The sequence below is a fragment of the Sinocyclocheilus grahami genome, unplaced genomic scaffold (assembly GCF_001515645.1).
Source record: "Sinocyclocheilus grahami isolate Dianchi unplaced genomic scaffold, SAMN03320097.WGS_v1.1 scaffold280.1, whole genome shotgun sequence".
NCBI classification, from domain to species: Eukaryota; Metazoa; Chordata; class Actinopteri; order Cypriniformes; family Cyprinidae; genus Sinocyclocheilus; species Sinocyclocheilus grahami.
In genome coordinates this window covers 1,454,999-1,477,052 of record NW_015505459.1, presented here as the reverse complement: position 1 = coordinate 1,477,052, position 22,054 = coordinate 1,454,999, and the positions used below count along the sequence as shown (strand labels likewise).

At 36.5% G+C, this 22,054-nt stretch overlaps 2 protein-coding genes across 6 annotated transcripts in view; both read left to right on the top strand.

Moving 5' to 3' along the window:
• The window catches only part of urgcp (upregulator of cell proliferation), a 23,613-nt gene extending 14,727 nt beyond the window's left edge, over positions 1-8,886 (top strand). The window contains exons 3-6 of one of the 2 annotated variants that reach the window (XM_016292063.1): positions 1,040-1,148; positions 1,595-2,203; positions 3,056-3,138; positions 4,082-8,886. In XM_016292063.1, coding sequence (XP_016147549.1) covers positions 1,040-1,148; positions 1,595-2,203; positions 3,056-3,138; positions 4,082-8,881 — 5,601 coding nt within the window. In that variant the 3' untranslated portion in view covers positions 8,882-8,886. The remainder of the gene's footprint in view (positions 1-1,039; positions 1,149-1,594; positions 2,204-3,055; positions 3,139-4,081) is intronic. The other variant, XM_016292064.1, reaches the window with a different exon arrangement.
• Positions 8,887-12,156: 3,270 nt separating this feature from the next.
• On the top strand, positions 12,157-21,985 carry wdr48b (WD repeat domain 48b). Of its 4 annotated transcripts, none has more exons than XM_016292059.1 (20): positions 12,157-12,235; positions 14,029-14,169; positions 14,367-14,442; positions 14,548-14,630; positions 14,876-15,005; positions 15,975-16,079; positions 16,277-16,365; positions 16,503-16,604; positions 16,929-17,153; positions 17,268-17,342; positions 18,280-18,382; positions 18,627-18,724; positions 18,800-18,907; positions 18,988-19,084; positions 19,516-19,611; positions 20,136-20,241; positions 20,337-20,424; positions 20,513-20,589; positions 20,760-20,952; positions 21,636-21,985. In XM_016292059.1, the coding sequence occupies exons 1-20, from the start codon at positions 12,188-12,190 to the stop codon at positions 21,729-21,731; spliced, it is 2,136 nt and encodes a 711-aa protein (XP_016147545.1). In that variant the 5' UTR covers positions 12,157-12,187; the 3' UTR covers positions 21,732-21,985. The 4 variants fall into 4 exon arrangements, with proteins under 4 accessions (XP_016147545.1, XP_016147544.1, XP_016147547.1 ...); XM_016292058.1 differs by having other exon boundaries at positions 14,364-14,442; XM_016292061.1 differs by lacking the exon at positions 15,975-16,079.
• The last annotated feature ends 69 nt before the right edge of the window (positions 21,986-22,054 follow it).

The window sequence follows — 22,054 nt, the reverse complement described above, 5'->3', positions numbered from 1 at the left end:
CTCCCATGCACAAAATTCAAATCACAAATAATACTACTGATGAAAAAGAACGGGTTGAATGTTAACTAATTTCGTAAATTAAACTACAATAAAAGTTAATCAGCATGCATTGATTAATAGCATGTTGTAGCACAAAAAATAAATAAATAAAAATAATAAACCGTGCTCGTGCAACCAACTGAGAAAGTTAATCGCAAAAGAGCGACCAGTGGGAAGAATGAGTCTGGAGCCCTGAATTGCCCAGCTCCCTCTATCACTCAGCACCTGCGTTCAAAATTCTCTGGAGCCGCCCCTGGTACATCGATGTATTTTTGAAACGCAAAAATTAAGTTTTTCCAACTCTAAACCCAGTCCCCAAGTAAATTAGGTTATTAAATAAAAAACTAGCAAAACAAGTTGCGCGGTGTCCCCACCACTTTTCAAAGCAAAGTTACGCCACTGAGTATATATATATACTAAAATGTATTTGAAATACATTTATCTTTCTTAGTGTGAAGATCACTTTAGTAATCTGAATAAACTTTTTCCATTAAATACCTTTTAGGGAAAGATTCCATGGATGTTAAAGATTTTTCATGGAACCAAAGATGCCAATAAAGAACCTTTATTTTTAAGAGTGAAGAATATAACTTATAAAGACATGTTTATTATTTATTTATTTTTTTAGCATTCTTAAAAATAAAGGTTCCAAAGGGGCGGTTTCGCAGTGATGTCATAGAAGAACCATTTTTGGTTCCCCAAAGAAACTTTCAGTGAACGGTTCTTGAAAGAACAATTTTTTCTCAGTGTAAAGAATATTTAATTCATCTAAATAACTTTTTTGGACTTTTCTGAACCTTTTGTGGAATGGAAAGTGGATGTTAAAGGGTTTTTCATGGAACCATAAATGGAAATAAAGAACCTTTATTTGTAAGAGTGTGTGTTCAGATGTCCTCATACTTCAGAGATCCATGCATACACACTTTTACACTTGCAGAATTAAACAACCTTTAAAAAATCATGGTAATAAGAAACAAATAATTTCTTGTTATCTCTCCAGGATAATGTGAAACCAGTAGAAGAAGGGAGTAACCCGAAACCTGATGGTAATGCAAAAACTGTAGCACACATGTGTTCAGGCTTTAAAGATTCATCTCACAACAACACGGGTAAGAAATGCAACTAGTACAAAGTTCTGTCATGAAACTCTAGATTGCACAGGTCGATAGATTGCAGTGTGCACCAGAAACCCCCCACCTTCCCCAGCTCCACCTGTATAGATCTGCTACGGGATAATTTCATGTATGCTATATATAAAGAGTCATGTCATATATGTTATATGTGCAGCAGTATTATAGCAGTTATATAATATAGCAGTATTATAGCAGTTATATGTGCAGTAGCAGTATTTCCTACATGCTCACAGCAGCATGTCTGTTGATGTATAGTCTCGGTACTGGCTCTGCCACAGCAGCAGCAACAGTGTAGCAGATCTATTCATTAACATTGTCATGTATACTACCATGCTAAACTCTCTGAGAGTTGTCATGACAAAACTGTATCAATAAGAAGCACTATTTCATTAACATATATTATGTTGTGTTCTTGATTTTAGATCATGGTGATCCCGATTTGACCATTGCAGTGTTCGGAAGCTCTGATGCTGTCCAGTTTGGATGTGACAACATTCTACTAGGAGAGAAACAACTCTGTCATAAAAATGCAGAATTTCCAAAAATCATTCAAGAGAGGAAGATATCAGAACATTGTGTCTCAGTGATCAACATGATTGGCTCACATGAGACTGATTTCAAACCTCTCGATCATGTTATTGGTCAGCTAGTGAATGAAAATGAAATCCATGCATTCATCTTTGTTGTGCGACTGGGCCAGTTAACAGATGCTGATAAGATGGGTGTTGAATGGCTACAGAGAATATTCTCTGATCGAGTTCTTTCATTTGTGATTATTGTCTTCACCTATGAGAGAAAGGAAGAGTGTGATACTATAATAGATGACCTGAAGAGCAACTCTGTTCTGGAGCAGCTGCTGAAAAAATGTGGAGAAAGATATCACACCTGCAGCAAGGACATGAACAACCAATCAGAGATGAGAGAATTGATGGACAGAATCAAGCGTCTGTTCACAGACAATAATCAGCAGTGCTACACCAGAGAGATGTACACAACTTTAAGAGACCTGCAAGACAGCGAATATCAAAGTGGTGGAACATATCAAATCACAGCTTGTATGTTCATTTTATGACTTACATTTACCACAACTCCATTTCAACTTTTAATTTTAATTCAGTATTCAAAAATAATACTGCAATTCAAGATTACAAATATTATAAATAGATTCAAATATTATAAATATTATGGAAGTTGTTTGTGGAATTTTGCCTCTACATTTTTTTTTTAATTTATCATGATCTCATTAGTATTTGTAGGTATTTGTAAGTGTGGTTCAAGTGCACACCCTTGCCCAGCCCCTGCCCACTCTTCATATATTGTTAAAAAATATCATGTATTAATATCATGCATTACAAAACACTCAAAAAAAAGCTGCATGTGTCTGTCAACAAATTGTCAGCAATGAAGACGCTGAATTAAATTTCACAAACCTTAAATACACAAAACAGACATCACTGAAAGTAATGATAGCTTCAGTTCAGTGAGTCAGATATTGATTCTGAAAAATAGTTGCTTAGTCCTATTAAACAGATTGACTTCTGGTAATAAAAAAGTGGATAAAAATGTATTCTTTTTAATTGAGTTTAATACATTTTAATCAGAAAAGAAATCTTTGATCTCCAAAATACTTAAAGATCATTAACCTTCATTTTGATGTATCCTAATGATATTTAACACATTTGTCATGTTGTAAGTCTTGACTGAATGTACAGTATTGTGAATCGATAAAATGTAAGTCACACTGAATGTTTTTGAATTAGCAAAATAATCTGCACACAAGATGCATTTGTACTTGAATCTAAAGTTTGGGCATACTGCTAATAATGTTAATTCTCTTAAAATAACTGCTAATAAATATTTTCCTCTTTTTTCATAAAATCAAGGTGCAGAAACAGTAAGCATTGGTGACACTAATGCACAGACTTTGGGAAGCCTGGTCCAAACTGATAAAGCAGATAAAGAAAAGGTAAGAACTTACATGCATAATTAACAGGCCTATTTTTTTCAGAGCGTTATTCATATTTTAACTGGCAATTCCAACATTGATCTCAAAGGTATTCATATGTATTTTTATTTTTGAATGCGGTTATGTTTGCATAGACTTCAAAAATGTGCATAGCATCTAAAAAAATAATTTGCGTAGGCTATAAACAACTTAGAGAGGTACAAAAATGAAGTGAATTGAATCTATAAATATTGAATATATATTAATTAATGTAATTAATCAGTGGATGTGTGATGTTTCAGTGATGTTTTATTTTTATCGGAAATGAGGCGATGTGAACATCACGGACCTCTCAACAATCCCATGCAGTGCATGTTTCATTCATAATCGAAGCCAGAGGGCGCTCTCGCGCAGAAAGTCCAAGACGGACTCATAGAAGTAATAACTAAGCAACCAGCAGTCGCTGTATCTAAGCTAAATAAAAAGCAGAAACGTTTGGACTAATGAAGCGTGAAGACATTAAAACACACGATTGCGACAATATATGGTTTTATGTGTGTTTTTCAAGTCATCTCCAGGTAATAAATAAAGTATATGAATAATGCAGCGCTAATTGACACAGCATTTATTACAGTATATTCTGCCTTATTCTGTGATAAAAATGGAAAAAGTGTTTGTAGTATATAAACAAATCATAAAATTGTCATTAGGAAAATATATTTTTCAAATATATTTATGATATAATAGAGTTGATGTTTCTACAGTTGTATATAAATAATAATGTTTTGTTTTAGATGCTGTCAGCGTCTGTTTAAATGTACAATTATGTAGGTTACGCAAATGTTACATATAGATACATGTAACAGTGAGATCAGGGAGCATATTCATTTTTGTTGTATGTATTAAAAGTGTACAAATTAACATTCTTTTCAACTACCCTATTTTATGGTACTGTATTTTTCAGCTAGGTGCAGAGCAACTCATTGACAGGCTTCATCTTGGAGGCAGACTGAGAACTGTAGATTTCCTTAAGCCAACTGTACAATCACAGTCCCAAGAGTCTTGTGCAGAAGAGGAGTTGGCTTCAGTTTTTCTACAGAAATTGATGATGATGGACTACAGAGCAAGATACCTTCAGATTATAGAGAATAATAAACCTCACTCACAACAAAGGAACAATGAATCATCTGAAGATGATGGTGATGCCTTTGATAATATTTTTGGAGAAACTGCTAAACCCTCTGATGAAACAGATGCAGTCCATTTAATGGATGTTCAGATGGCTGTGTTTCATTGTGCTGATAGTTTCCTAAAGCAGCTCATGGTGACTAAACTCTCACAGTGTCAGTATGCTCTGCCTCTTCTTGTACCAAATCCATTCACACAACAGATTGAGTTCCCACTCTGGACATTTAGACAAATCAACAAGAGCTGGAAGACAACTGATGATACAGGTAAAATCTCTAGCAAAGTCCTGCCAGTCTACAAGGCAGAAACCCCAATGGTGGCTTTCTTCAGGTTTGGCCAAGTGTCCTCATCCAAGTCTCAACTAATGAACAGCCTGATCAATGAGAAACACAACACATTCTTCCACAGGAACTGCCCAGGCAGCAGCAGAACCAGAGTGTTGATGGATGGAGTGGTGGAGATCGCCTGGTACTGTCCATCTGGAGAGGAAACAGACAGATTTACTCATTTTGTTGCGTTCTGTAACCTCCATGGTGATGCAGGAGCCCATGAAACGCAGCTGGATATCCTGACTGAAATGGCCTCTGTAAATGTTGCTATTTTACCACAACTTGACAAGAAAGACAAAAGCATGAGCAAGATCCAAACCTTCTACAAGGACTCAAAGCCACTCATCTGCCTTCTTACTGACAATGATTCAACTCTCACAGAAATGCGGGAAGGGAAATATAAAATTGGTTTAAAAGGCAGAAATCAGTCAGTTGTATTTGAAGAAATCAGAAGAGCTATAAATAATGGGCTCTTGTCTACTGAATCATGTTCCCTTTTCAAACTTGAAGATGTGCCCAAATGTTCTGATATCAGAGTAGATGAGGTTGATGATGATGACTGCAGGAAAGGAAAAGAGGCAGCACAGCAGATGATAAGTTTACTGGAGAATAAAGATCTGACTAAAATCAAAGAATCATTTCTGCCATTGCAGGGAAAACTGTGGCATCAATGGTGCCAGAAGAATAAAGAACTTCATCGACCTACATTAGGAGAACTACATAAGGGAACCAACATAGAAAAGAACAATTGTTCTAAGCAATCAGAAATGCTAAATATTCGTGAGCAGCAACGAACACCTGTCTTAAGTCAGTTTATCCAACTCTTTATTCAAAAACTGAATTCACAAGCAGGAAATGAGGTGGCATATTTTCTGAAATGGCTGGGCATCCTGCTAGACAACTACACTACTGAAAGCCTTTCAGCTCTTCTTCATGAGTATGATGAAAAATGGTCAACAGTCCTAAATCTTAAAAAGAAACATGATAAATCACAGCAAATGACTGCTGCACAAGTTGAACTTGAGAGAGTATCTGAAAAACTACAAGCTGCAACCTTTGGCTTGGAGCACATACTGAGAGAGATCGGTCAGATATATGAATCATGTTCATCTGTGAAGAAAAGCAAAAAAGACCTCCAGTTTAACTTCTCTTCTCTTCCAAGTCTTGCAGCAGATATGATGATTTCTGGATTTCCACTGGAGCTGATGGATGGCGATGCTGCCCATGTTCCCCTGATCTGGGTTACTGCTGTTCTTGATGCACTCATCCAGAAACTGGGAGACAAGAGAGTCTATGTGTTGTCAGTTTTAGGGATTCAGAGCTCCGGGAAATCCACCATGCTGAACGCCATGTTTGGACTGCAATTTGCCGTCAGTGCTGGCAGGTGCACCAGAGGAGCTTTCATGCAGCTGCTCAGAGTGTCGTCGGAGATGAACGCACTGCTAAATTTTGACTACATTCTGGTCATTGATACTGAAGGACTTCGTGCCCTAGAACTGGCCGGACGATCAACAAGAAATCACGATAATGAAATGGCCACATTTGTTGTTGGTCTTGGAAATATGACATTGATCAACATCTTTGGAGAAAATACCGCTGAGATGCAGGACATTCTTCAGATTGTTGTTCAGGCCTTCATGAGGATGAAGAAGGTCAGACTGAGTCCAAGCTGCATGTTTGTGCATCAGAATGTTTCAGATGTTACAGCTGGAGAGAAAAACATGGAGGGAAGGAGACGACTGCAGGAGAAACTGGATGAGATGACTAAACTTGCTGCTAAAGAGGAAGACTGTGATACAGAGTTTTTCAGTGATGTCATTGCATTTGACGTTCAGAAAGATGTGAAGTATTTTGCACAGCTCTGGGAAGGCAGTCCACCGATGGCACCACCAAACCCAAACTACAGCAGAAATATTCAGGAGCTGAAGGACACCATTCAATCTAAAGCTTCCAAATCTAGAGGCATTACAATGTCACAGTTTAAAATGCGTATTAATGATCTGTGGAATGCACTGCTAAATGAAAACTTTGTGTTCAGCTTCAAAAACACTCTTGAGATTGCGGTATACAGAAAACTAGAAACTAAGTACAGCGACTGGACGTGGAGCCTCAGAAGTGCCAAGAACGACATTGAAGACAAATTTTACAACAGAATTGCTAATGGAAACATTAGGGTTCAGGAAAATGACTTGTTGGCTGACATGAGGAATACAAAGGAGCAGGTAGAAAAATCAATCATGTCTTACTTTGAGGAGGACAAAGACAAAGACATTCTGTGTCAGTGGCGAGGAAGATTTGAAACCAGAATCAAAGATCTTCATGATGACCTTGTGAAGGGAACAAAAAGAAAGTTGGATGAAGCAATTGAACAGAAAAAAGCCAGGGAGCAGCTGGATCAAAGAAGGACAGAATATGAAAACAAGCTTTTCATTCGGAGCAAGGAACTAGCTTTGAGACTGAAACATACAGGAACAGATGAACATATGCTTGAGGAGGAGTTTGACACAATGTGGAGTAAATGGGTCACAGAAATGACCAAAGAGACATCTCCACTGACAGACATTAACTTTTGGGAGGATGTGACACGGATATTATCTGAAATCCATGAACTGACTCTTGTAGATGAGCGCTTAAAACAAAAAGACTACAAACGGATAGACCGCCGGAGTGATTATTGTGACTACTTGATGTTAAAGAAGCATCTGGAGCATTCTGATGAAACATCATCTTCAGCGGAAGCTGCCGAGAGCTCTAAGAAAAGCAAGACTGGGATGTTCAATAGATTCGGTCAAAAAATTATGTCAGGCATAGAATATTTAAGGGGGACTCAAAAGCCAAAAGAGAACATGGGCATAAATGCTGAATTTCATTACTCAATAAGGGATCTGACTCACAAAATTATTCAGGACACTGAAATGATAATGAAGAAGTCACCAGTTGGAACACGAGGCTACAATGACAGTTTTGTTCAGGAAATAACAGATTGTGTTAAAAAATCAGTACAGAAACATCAATCCGTGAGCCAAGAATACAAATTGAAAAGGGAATTTATCATAGATCTGAGTCTCCACGTGTGTGAGATTGCAAGACAGACTTTTACTGAACTCCACAAAGAATTCAGAGAAGCAAATGACCCAAGACTTTATCTTGATAAGCAGAAAACTCAGTACTGGAACATCTTCAAGAACTACTACAAAGGAGCAACAACAACAACCATACTGAGTGAATTCATCTGCAGCAAACTTGAACCATCTATCCTACAAGCAGTTTACAACAAAACTGCTAATGATTTGGCCACACAGATGAGGTCTGACATAAAAGCTTTACGTGAGAACAGACCAAATCTGGAGAAACACATTCTGAGATCCCTTGCAGAAAAGGAGGACTTTGAACAGTACATCGAATACATTCATAATCCCAGAAGACACTTCAAATTCTTCATAAAGAATGAAGTGAAAAGCTACTTCACCAAACAAAACAAACTGATTTTAAATATTTTCAAAGGAAATCTAAAACAAAAGGAGCAGATTGTATGTAATGCAGTGAAAGCAGCTACAGTGGCGGTCAAGAGTAAGAGTGGGGACGGCAACATGTGGTTCAGGTGCTTCACCAAAACACTAACAGATGAGCTGAAATTCACAGGTGACTCGTGTGTGGATCTCAGTGAAATTAAAGATTTGGATTTTCTTGAGAACTTTTTGAGTGACAGTCTAAAGGAAAAGATGACAAAGCTACAAGACGGCTTTAAAAGCACTGATGACATAAAAATGGAGAAATGCAGGAAGACACCAGATGAGCATTTGATTGAGCACTTCTGTCAGTGCTGTTGGGTTCAGTGTCCTTTCTGTAAAGCCATCTGCACCAACACAATGGAAGGCCATCCTGGAGATCACAGCGTTTCTTTCCACCGCAATACTGGACTGAATGGGTGGCATTACAGAAAAACAACAAACTTGTCTATTAGTATCTGTACAACAGCAGTAGCGAGTGATCGATCCTTTCACCCAAATTCCTCAGATAATAAAGTCCCCTGGAAAGAATACAGAAAAGCAGGTCGCAAATATGCTAACTGGAGCATCACCCCTGACCACTCTGAGCTGCCGTACTGGAAGTGGTTTGTGTGCAGATTCCAGAAAGATCTAGAAACATACTACAATAAAACATTCCAAGGAATGGGCGAGATTCCACATGAATGGAGACAGTACACAAAAAAGGAAGCTCTGGAGAGTTTGGATAAATACATGTAAAAAAAGTGGCCCAGATAATATTTTGACATCCTGTTCCACACAACAGTATTTCTGAACTGATACATGTACAGTACATTGTGCTTTTATAGTAGATGTTTAATGAAGAAGTTTATATTTAGTTTTTTTTCCAAATTTGTTATTAGAATTATTGCCTTTGTTGAGATTTAGTTTAGCATAGAACTGACAGGAAGTGAAGTGGGAGAGAAACAGGGGACATGATCAGGAAAGGTCCCCAAGGTGGGACTTGTTTGCCCAAAGTGCAACATGTCAGAGCACTGCCCACAACTCCAACTTTTCATTTAGAGCCATTATAATAATACTCATGCCTGGACTGAAATGTAATAGATAAATTATAAATTTACAGTCTAAATTGTATTTACAGTTTTTGTTATTGTTGTTAATTTTTTTTTATATATATGTACGTTTTGTAGCGTCTGGACCACTCAAACACACAATATATATTTTGTTAGCCAAATTTGTTATTAGAATTATTGCCTTTGTTGAGATTTAGTTTAGCATAGAACTGACAGGAAGTGAAGTGGGAGAGAAACAGGGGACATGATCAGGAAAGGTCCCCAAGGTGGGACTTGTTTGCCCAAAGTGCAACATGTCAGAGCACTCCCCACAACTCCAACTTTTCATTTAGAGCCATTATAATAATACTCATGCCTGGACTGAAATGTAATAGATAAATTATAAATTTACAGTCTAAATTGTATTTACAGTTTTTGTTATTGTTGTTAATTTTTTTTTTTATATGTACGTTTTGTAGCGTCTGGACCACTCAAACACACAATATATATTTTGTTAGCTAGATTTAACAAATACTCTGTAACACCCCAGGAAGCCGAACAGGCCCCTGGTTCCATAGCAACCCTGACACCAGATACATTTACGATCTAAAGGAATGTGAACAGAGAGACTCTCACTGCATTTTCCAGAGCAAGAGGCACAATGCACAGTAGAAATTGACTTTTCTACTAAGTAATTCATAGGAAAACCTTTCTTTGAATGAACAGTGTATCCTTCAGGTCATTGTGTATAATATTGTTGTGTATTTTGTCTTTGAGAGTGTATACTGTTTTATGCAGGCTTATGATCGAAACACTCACTCCTGTCAGCTTACATATATATAACCCTACCATGTTTTTGTAGAATTGTACAGTAAGAAAGTTATTTCCCTTAACCAGGAAATTAACGTTCTTAGAATTGACAAGACAGTTGACCCTGAGAGGTCAAGTAAATATCTACAGCGGATCTAAATATTCATAATTAATTATAACTAGTTATGATTAATTATTCATATTTCCTCATGAGCTGATTCGTTACAGTTTTCATACTGAACATAATTTTGCAAACAGGCATGTTGCTTGTCTTTTATCCTTCATCCACTGTGCATGAAAACCAAGAGTCAACAAGTAAAAACCTCAACTACATCTTAAGCTTGCCAGTGGTAAAGTGTTTAAATCTTTTGAAATACCATGATTCCCGAATTGTTAACCACTTTAATCTTTAGAATTTTGTACTCGGGGGTTATCACAAACATATAGTAGTTCTACATATTGTTTGTGTGATTGTGTAAATCTTAACTAAAGCTGATCTCTGAGTGAACGAAATGAAGTTTGATTTTGTGTTTAGTGTTTAACATCTATGCTGTACACATATGTAACAGGTGTATGTGATGATCTTAACGGTAAATAATAATGCGATATATTACACTTCCATATATTGGAAACTAGTGCTTGTATTTTTTAATATACAGCAATGTATGCATAGACAATATGATTTGATTTATGCATTTAGCAGACGCTTTTATCTAAAGCGACTTACAGTGCATTCAGGCTATACATTTTTTGCCAGTATGTGTGTTCCCTGGGAATCAAACCCACAACCTTTTGCGCTGCTAACGCAATGCGCTACCACTGAGCCACAGGAACAATATATGGCTATATATTGATATATACAAATATATTTAGAATCTAAGAAAAATAAATCTAATATTCATACCATTTGATTCTTTATTGAGTATATATCGCACATAGATGTTCCCATATAAATGTGAATGTATGCACACACATATATACACACATTCATGGAATGAGTTAAGCAGATTTCTAGTTCCCAGCATGCTTTGCTTCTCACTGTTAAAGGAGAGTAAAAATGTTCAAATTAAGTGTTATGTGTTTTTTCTCAATATTAATTTAGGGGGAGATCTGTTAGTGTTTATGTTAGTGATTATATGTTACTTCATTTAAAAAGTAATGGCTGTGCACTTTCCAGCACAGTGATTGTCTATTCACCGAGGGCTTTATTATGAGCAGGTGTGCTTATGCTATTGTATACTAGCTATATTTTAAAATATGAAACATATACATTGAAAATTATTGTTAAAAATAAGAAATAAGCCTATATATTTCCATATGTGTGTATGTGTGTTCAATATTTCTGTACACATGCAGTACCATATCTTATAACATGTTCATCTATATATTATAAAGTGCAGAACTGAATATAAAATTACATATATTGTTATATATAGGTAAATATATTGTCACATATTTTTCAATATATGAAAAACCTTCACATACTGTACATACATCACCTTCCTTATGTATTCATATTTACATAATATATCGTTCTGTATCATTTCTAATATATGTTATGTAATTTAATATATTGATCATTCATATATTGGCAAATATAATTTCTTTATGTAAGGGTACAAAGTGAATTATGTGCACATTCTAATGTTAGCTTTAGTGGCATCATACAACATAATGTCGACAGAGCATGCTAATTGGAAACAAATACACATTTCAATAAACTCTAAATAACAAAGAATCAGGTAGGCCTATGTTTGTATGCACTGTACCTGATATAGTGAGTGCATTGTTGTGTTTATTAAACATTACATTTATCCCTGATATCCCATATATGGCAACAAAAGTCGAGTATGTTGAAATACTGGATATTACTTTCTGCCATTTAACATTTTAATGGTAAAACATCTGTCAAATAATAATTAAAAAAATTGTTTTTTACCTCAATCTCTTTCACCGTTAAAACTGAGGTGTCGAGCAGGAATTCGCGCTCGGTTTCAGTTAAAAGTAAAGCCCGGCCTTTTTATGTGAATAGTTACATTATGTGAATAGTTTAATTAATTACGTACAGGTACGTTTCTGAAACTGGTGTGCAACTGTACTCAACAGCGGCCTCTCGTGACAGATTTCGACAAGCACAACAAAGACCGGAACGTATTCCGTTATCCCCCGGAAGTGGCGCATTCACTGATTGTCAACATACAAGATGGCGACCCATCACAGACAGAACGCTGCTGCACGAAGGAAAGTCCAGGTAATAATTTACAGATAATGTTTCGTTACTTTAAAACTATGCATATTACGTTTACATGTTTCGGGAAAGTGTCGTCAAATATATCGTCCATAATATTTAAGTACTTCACAGTACAAGAAGTACTGTGGTGTTACCATAATACAGTGATGATGTGTAACGCAGCGGCATTCAGTCATTTTTAAATGTGTCCAAATAATTTTTGGGGTACTGTTCAGGTATATGTTCATGCAATTAGTAATACTTTTTGGGCTACTGTACAGGTATATGTTCATGCAATTAATAATACTTTTTGGGCTATTGTACAGGTATTCAGTGCACAGCATTAATGAGTACACCCCCTCTAAAACTTAACAAATTCAGCAATTACTCTTAACTTAGAAGACATGTTAGGGTTCTTTGGAGATGTAATGTTCCAACAAGCCTGCTTGATCAATTACCAAAGAAGAATGCCAAAATTATTCAGCAAAATAAGATTTTCTTATCAAAGTGATACAATTTTGTGTTGCAAAAATGAGTACACTCTCCTGAAAGTTACTAAATAAAACCAAAAAAAAAATGTTTTTATAGGTTTAAGGCTATTTTTGATCAACAGGTAAGTATATTGAACCAAAACTTATAAAGACAAGTAATTTCCTGACAATTAAAAGTGTTATATACCCCACTGGCAGCAGTGGAACCACTTGGGAGAGAACTGCCAGGTGACTTATTTCTTAGCATAAAAGAGGACAATGGTACAAGAGGAATACCAAATTATTGTTTTAAGTGTGAAAATATAGCAGAAGTAGCACCAGCATTCAAAAACAATGGACTTGTGATAAGGCTCCTGAAATAATCATGTCTTCACTTTAAGTTTTCATTTAGTGATAAATGCATTTTTGTTAGAAAAAGAGCAGGAGAAATAACATGCAAGTGTCTCAGAGCCGGCAACTGAAGATGCTACCCTCCCCTCATTCCCTGCATTATTGGGCATTTTTTTAGCATGACAGTGAATATATTCATTCTCCTGAGGTGAAAATCCTTCACTGGACATGTATTTCACTCAATCTTAACACTCTTGAGCTGCTGTGGGGGATTCTGTAGAGACGATCTGAGCAACACTCCCCATTAAAGATCAGAGCATTTAAGGAGGTCGTCCTCCAGGAGTTAAACAGCACAGATGTGAAAATGTGTCATGAACTTGTACACTCAGTGCCAAGAAGGGTCAGAGCAGTATACTTTAAGTTCTGGAGGACATACTACGTACTAGAATATTATACATTTTCTGAATTAAATCTAGGGTGTACTCATTTCTGCAATCCTTCATTTAAACAAAATTGGCTAATTTACTTGTCTTACAGAAAATATTGGCATATATTTTGTTGTTTTTATTAAGTATATGTTTAATATGTTTAGATTTTGCCATCTTTCCATGAATTATATTAGTGGTCATTAAGAAAATACATCTTTAATATTTATTCAGAGGGGGTGTACTCATTTATGCTGTGCTCTGTATGTTCATGCAATTAAATTTGTTCTTTTAGTACAATTGTCTGCACGTTGATTGGATTCATTATATTAAAAACATTATATACAGATCTTTATATCTTTATTCTACTGTCTTTATATACAGATTTTGTGTTTGTACAGCATCAGAATCAATTGTTTATCACTTAATGACGGATTCACAAGACGCATCTAATCTAATATTATAATATAATTTTTCTATGAATTAATAGTAAATAGGTAGTTTGGTGGAATGTAGGTAGTCTTTGATGTTTAATAAACTGGAGTTATTAATAATGATGTGTGTACAGGTTTCCTATGTGATTAGAGATGAGGTGGAGAAGTACAATCGTAACGGTGTGAACGCTCTTCAGCTGGATCCTGCTCTCAACAGACTCTTCACAGCCGGCCGAGATTCCATCGTCAGGATATGGAGTGTCAATCAACACAAAGTACAACCTGCATTTTGCATGATTTATGAATATTAATGCACTTAATCCCTTGTTTTGTTACTGTGCGACCACACTTTCCACTTTGAGCAACAGTGTTAACTTTGTATCTCCCTCAAAGTAACAATTTATGCCAATTCTGTCTCTCTGTGGTTAAATGTTTCTGCTAAGTCCAACTAAGCTGTTTTCTATTGCAGCAGGATTCTTACATCGCTTCAATGGAGCATCACACGGACTGGGTGAATGACATCATCCTCTGTTGTAATGGAAAAACATGTACGTCTAAGCACCTCATATTCCTTTTACAGAAGCTTCATGCTCAGATCTCATCAAATCTATTCTGAGCTTTAGCCAGTTTGAGTGGATTGTTCTGTGTTGTAGTGATATCAGCCTCCTCGGACACCACTGTGAAAGTCTGGAATGCACACAAAGGGTTCTGCATGTCCACGTTACGGACGCATAAGGCACGTTTCTTATCATGGTTATCTTAGTTTTTTTGCTTTAATTTTGTTTAAAATCTTCATGCATAAGGGTTATTCTGATGGCAGTCTTGCATTGCCAGACATTAGACTATTGGCATACAATTTGGTCCATTTAACATCTCCAGGAATTTGCATAGAAAACAGATTAAAGCTTGAAATTGAGAAAGTTTGAGAAAGAAAATGATTATGAGACATGAAGTGATTGTCAATTGTGATTCACTCTTCAGGACTACGTCAAAGCTTTAGCATATGCAAAGGACAAGGAGCTGGTGGCATCAGCTGGGCTGGACAGGCAGATCTTCCTGTGGGATGTGAACACCCTGACAGCTCTGACCGCCTCCAATAATACAGTCACCAGTGAGTAAACTCTCTTAATCATTCTGTTTGACACCGTCTTCCTTCTGAGTCATTGCGTTAGGGTTGAAGCGTGTAATTAAGCAGATGATTATGAAAACCCATTTCAATGCAGTACTGCATTCAGTGTTACTTTATTATCGTTGAGATACTGTTAAAGGTTTTATTAGAAGTTGCAGTTTGTTTTTAGTTGTAGTTAAAGTTGTAGTTATTTTTTTGTCGTCCTGAGATTTTCATTAGTTCATGTTTATTTATACGTCTGTATAGTTTTTATACATTTTAAATTTGCTGTAGTGTTATGTTCCAATTTCCCAGTCTAGGATTGGGAGTAACAGGTTAACTAAAGCTTATAAAAAAGAAATAGGCCTAAACGAAAAATAAAACGTGGAGGATTCACGCCAGTCATCTGCCCCAGAAATGCAAGACAACCACTCGGTTTAGGCAAACCTAAGCAATTTATTTAAATCAGCAAGAATTGTGGAAGCAATAAATGTCTTCAGGAGAGGGCCTGGCCAAAACAACAAACAAAACAGCAGCTAACTAACAGGAGGAGTGCTAAATAACCTATCCAGGTAAAAGAAATCAACAACAAAAGCTTTCCTCGTCTCCCTCGCTAACCAAAAACAGGGATAAACAGTGAGTACAAAAATAAAATGGAACCCTCTCCCTACAGCTTCCAACTTAATCATAAAGCAAATAAACAAACAAAAAGCAGCAATACCTTTTTAATACCTTAACAAAGAAACTAAGTTAAAGTAGTCACACTACTGGCATAGTATCAGCACAACACTGCTGGGACAACAGGAATACACTATAACAATTAAGAGTTATTCAATGGAGAAATGTTCAAAGTTTGCACCACACTAAACAGACAAAGACTTAATAAGCAACACCCAACACAAGTCTGGAGCAGGGGAGAAGTGAACCTCACTCTGCATTTTCTGCTCTTTTGTGTGGTTTGTGTCTCTGCAGCACACTCTCTGATGAGCACCACCTGTGGGCAATTTGCTACTGCCAAGCAAGCAGAGAGAGAGAGAGAGTGCACATACACAGGGAAACATAACCACACCCAAAAGGGTGGGAAACACACTCAAAAATAAATATTAATATAATACATACATCATAGGGATGTAACAGTAGCTTTAGTTATTTCAGTACATCAAGTTAAACTGAAATAAAAATAAGTTTTTTTTATATATTTTTTTATTTCAGAATGTTATAGTTTTATATGTTAACTCTAATAAGACTGATTGCATCCATCATTTCTGTGACAGCTTCTTCACTGAGTGGAAACAAGGACTCTATCTACAGTCTGGCCATGAATCAGACAGGAACTGTGATCATCTCAGGATCTACAGAGAAGGTTAATCGTCAGTTTTTTTATTTCACTTTTCAAGTAAGGAAGTTTTTATGGTTTCATGTTTCAAGGAAGTAAAATCAATTTCAACTACAGATTGGTTACGGAAAATGTTTTGTAACTTTTTTTTTTTTTTTGGTCAGGTCTTAAGGGTCTGGGATCCACGAACTTGTGCTAAGCTAATGAAGCTGAAAGGCCACACTGACAACGTCAAATCATTATTGTTAAACAGAGACGGCACTCAGGTAAGACTTCAACACAGCTCCAGAGATAATTGCACATTTATTATGACATCACATCTGCATCACATCCTAAATTATGAGAAAATCAGTTTGGGGTCCGGACTGAGATGCATTCCAAAAAAATATTTTTTTAATATGAATGTGATTTGGATTAGGTTTGTACACATCTACAAAAACTAAACAGATTTGCATCAGATATAACATTTTTTTTTTAAAAACTAGATATTTTTCTGCCTGTCTGAGCACAGCCATAGTCACAAACACACATAGACTTTTAAGGTTTTCCATTTGGTACACATGTTAAACCTGCTTTGTTTCTCTGTCTAGTGTCTCTCCGGTAGTTCGGACGGTACGATACGCTTGTGGTCTCTTGGCCAGCAGCGATGCATCGCCACATACCGTGTCCACGATGAGGGTGTATGGGCGCTGCAGGTGAACGAGGCCTTCACGCACATCTACTCCGGGGGACGTGACCGAAAAATCTTCTGCACGGATCTGCGTAACCCTGACTTGCGTGTGCTCATATGTGAAGAGAAAGCTCCCATCCTGAAGGTGAGCTTGAGCTGCTTGGTGTTTGAAAATAGTAATGAAGTCATCATCAAATGTAATTGTTCAATACTTTAAGAAAACTGCTCTTACAGTGTATCTGCTGTTTTCTCTGTGCAGATGGAATTGGACAAATCAGCTGAACCTCCTCAAGCAATTTGGGTGTCCACAACTAAATCGTTTGTAAACAAATGGGTAAGTTACATTTCAGAGATTTCTATTCTTAAAGTAATAGTTCTGCCAAAACATTCAATCATTATGTACTCCTCATATCATTTCTTTTTTTGGCATTGAGCACAAATGGAGTTACCTTTGATATGTCCGCGCTGCTCTTTTCCTTTGATAGTGAATGAGGACAATGACTGTCAAGACATAAAAGTACTTTAAAAGTTCCCTTCCTTCTTTATATATTTTAATTTACATTTAGTCATTTAGCAGTCGGTTTTATCCAAAGTGACTTACAAATGAGGATATATTGTGTTGTGCTTCTGGCTGTATGCAATCAAAGAAGTTCTTGCATATACTGTGAGCAATCATAGCAGAATTTTTAGGTGAACTATCACTTTAAAATATGCATGCTATAATTCGACATTAGTTTATATATAATAATATGCTATTTGTTCATAAGGTCAGTACGTTTTTTTTTCTTTTGAGAAAAAAGTATACTTTTATTCAACAAGGATGCATTAAAATGATCAAAAATGTCAGGAAAGAAATTAATGAATCATTAAACATTGATAATAATAAGAAATGTTTCTTGAGCAGCAAATCAGCAAATTAGAATGATTTCTGAAGGATCATGTGACACTGTAGACTGGAGTAATGATGCTGAAAATTCAACTGCATCAAAGGAGTAAATTACATTTAAAATATATTCAAACAGGAAAAAAGTTTAAAAAAAAAACATTTTATAAAAAAATTAAGTTTTATTTATTTTATTGTATTTATTCATTTTTTTCTCAAATAAATGCAGCCTTGGTGACCATAAGACTTTAAAAAAAAATTAACAACCCCAAATTTTTGAATGGTAGTGTAAATCCGCAATTGAATTGAAATGCAAACAAAATCAAAACAAAATTGCAGTGTTTCTTCAGCTTATGTCTGTCTGTATTTGTTTATTTGTCATTGTCAGTCTCTAAATGGCATGCATAACTTCAGAGCATCTGGAGACTACGACAACGACTGCAGTGCCCCTTTAACTCCACTGTGTACACAGCCAGAGCAGGTCATCAAAGGTAAAAGACCATCTGTGTGTGCCAGAGCAGGCACCTGAGTGTCAGATCAGTGTTGCCTATTGGTTAAAACTCAGGGATGGTAACTGTAAGGTTGCTGGTTATATTACTGAGTGAGCCATGAGCAAAATATATAAGGAACTTGTTACTTTGGATCTGTTAAATGACTGATTTCTAATCTCACTTGATCAAAATGTGCTAAACTGATTTAATCTTTGACCGAGAGTTTGACTGAATTCAATTTCAGGAGGCACCAGCATTGTTCAGTGTCATATTCTCAATGACAAGAGGCACATACTCACTAAAGACTCCAATAACAGTGTGGCATTCTGTGATGTCCTCAAGGTAAGAGCAGATCACGAGAAGCTTTTGTGGCATCTTTAGGCCAAATGTTATTTAATCTCCCTCTGTGTTTTGTAGGCATGTAAGGGGGAAGACCTGGGTAAAGTGGACTTCGATGAAGAAATTAAAAAGAGGTTCAAGATGGTCTATGTGCCAAACTGGTTTTCTGTAGATCTCAAAACAGGGGTGAGTATTAGCATCTAGTTTTATAATGAGGGTGAAGATGAAAGATAATGAACGTTAAGTCTGTTCTTGCTGTTTTTCAGATGCTGACCATCACGCTGGATGAAAGTGATTGTTTTGCGGCATGGGTGGCAGCTAAAGATGCTGGTTTTACAAGCCCAGACGGCTCTGATCCAAAGTGTAATGCCTTCTTCTAAGTGCATGGTGGTTTAAGTTAGCAGAATATCTGATATTTGTGCTGCAAAAATGACATTCTTGAAGCAAAACAAAAATAGGGGCTAGACTATATGTTTGCTAATTATGGTCTTTTTTAAGTAACTTGTATGAAGAATTGTATGATTTGTTTAGTTTTTTTGAAAATCTATTTGGTGCCACTAGAGGTGCTGCAATTACACACTTCACCTTTACATCAAGCTAGAAATGCATTTAATTTAGCTTTTTTTTTTTTTACTTCAACCTTTTTGTTGTGAGGACATTTAGAACATTTAGAAAACAAGATGATGATACAGTGTGTGTATGTTTGTTTGTCATTCATATTCTGACATTACAATATTAGCTCAACAGTGAGAATTATGTAACAACTGTTCTTTGTGTTTATTTGTGTGTTTCAGTGAATCTGGGTGGGCTGCTCCTGCAGGCGCTGTTAGAGTTTTGGCCCAGAACTCATATAAACCCAGTGGAAGAGGAGGAAAGCGAACTCAACCATGGTAGACTTTTTTTTCTTTTTTTTTTGGCAAAGGAATATTTTAATAAAGGCAATAATAATAATAATTATTATTCAGGAATTATTTTCTGTTAATACTTTTCAGTAGTGAATCAATTTTTCTTGCCTGCTATTATAGTTAATCTTAGAGTATTTTTCAATGCATTCTGGGATTGCCTAATACACATGAATGCATGCAATTATTTATTAGTGGTTTCAGAGCTTTTTCTTTTTTTAAAGCATAATGGCTTTGTTTAAAGCATAGTTAGCTGTTTACTTCTCATGCAGCGATTCAGTAGAATTTGCCTTTATTCTAATAATTCTACTATTAAGATTTTTAGTAAGCAGGTATTTTCTATTAATACATTTCTCTAAGTTCTTTGCCATGTATACTGACATTTCCCTATCAAGAAAGAATGTGTGGAATTTTGTTTTGTGAAGCAAAGCCTGGTTTCTGAGCTAATGGAATTCATGGAAATCTGCGGTTGGTTTCTGACTTGATCATTTTCTGTGTGAATTTCTCTTTAGTGAACGGTGAACAGGAGAGTCGAATTCAAAAGGGCAACGGCTACTTCCAGGTTCCTCCACACACTCCTGTCATCTTCGGTGAAGCAGGAGGAAGAACATTGTTTAGGTCAGAATGACAGTGTCCAGTACTGATCAAGACATTACACTCATCTGACTTTCCTTCCTGTCTTCATTATAAGCCACATTTCTTTCCAATTCCAGGTTATTGTGCCGTGATTCTGGAGGAGAGACGGAGTCCATGTTACTGAATGAAACCGTACCTCAGTGGGTTATTGATATCACTGTAGTTGTGAGTGTTTCAAATCCCCCAATCATCCCATTATGTGTCCATCATATGTTTGTGATTGTATTATTGACTCTTTTCTTTTCTGCTACAGAAAAACATGCCAAAATTCAACAAGATCCCATTCTACCTCCAACCTCATTCATCATCTGGGGCCAAAACACTCAAAAAGTATGCTGGGTTTGTAAACGTGACAAAATGGAAAAGCAATCATTAATAAGGGCTATGCTTAGCTATTCACATTTTATGACACAAATGCAAATTGAAGTGTAAAACCAATACTTGGATGCAAATTTGCAACAACATTTTGGTGATTATTCATCACAATCGGTTGTTTTCAGGGACCGTCTGTCTGCTAGCGACATGCTACAGGTGCGGAAAGTGATGGAGCATGTTTACGAAAAGATCATCAACCTCGACACAGAGTCACAGACCACCAGCTCCTCAGTCAATGACAAACCGGGAGAGCAGGAGAAGGAGGAAGACGTGGCAGTGATAGCCGAAGAGAAGATTGAGCTCCTGTGTTTAGATCAGGTTAGACCTCCTATCGGACCTCCTTAACTGCTTCCAGACAAATGAAAATTACTAGAGACTCATCTCTCCAATGTACTTACTGTTTGCTGTTCAACATCTTATTTTCCTCAGATGCTGAAATGAATTTAAAAGAGGTGACCGTTATTTAGTTTTGGTTGGTTGTTGGTTGTTAAGCAACTGGGTGTTAACATTCACACAGCTTTTGTGACACCAGTAACCCTTAATAATAAGATTACAAGTGTCAAACATTGATTAACCCAGGGTTAAAGTTGCCTAGGTAAACGGTGTGAAAAGATACTCAAGTTAAAGTAAATCCTTCACTGCTATACTTTTTTTGGTGACTTTCTGCTACTTGAACATTATTTACATACTTATATTTTAATAATGCTGAATTGCACTAAATGTTTCAGGCAAGATCATATAATTTGCATTTTGTTCCTAATTAGTAAACAAACAAAATGAATTGTTAAGGTCCTTGCACATTTTCGTATGCATTCCTATCAAAATGCTTGCTACGGAAAATCGAACCTGGTCCGAATTTTATTATTGACACAACGTGAGGTCCTATTTATTTTTCAACGTGCAAAAATTTCGGACTAAAAATTCCGACTCATTGTGCAATGGCCTTTACACTGCGAAAAGCTTGTTTGTACTCTATTGTTAATGTTTTCTGCCGTTTGTAGGTTTTGGATCCAAACATAGACCTCAGGACTGTAAAGCATTTCATCTGGAAGAGCGGTGGAGACCTGACCCTTCATTATCGACAGAAATCCACGTGAGCCCCTCTGATCTCTATACAGACCCCAGTCACCTTCAACCCACATCGCTTTGACTTCCAGAAGAAGCGTCCCAGAATGCCCTGCTGTTCTCAGGTCTGATGGTCACCCAGGAGGAATGTTTATTCTCTTTGCATTGGCTTAAATGACAAAGCCAGCAGAAAGATCTGACCGACAGTTGAAGGTTAAAGACTGACTGCAGATTGATGCAGTTCTGTGAACTACGACTTCAATATTTGTCTGCCTTTATTGCCTGTTTGTTTGTTGATTTCTGTGGATCAGTGCACATGACAGTGTTGGCATCATCTTACCACAACTTCTGAGAA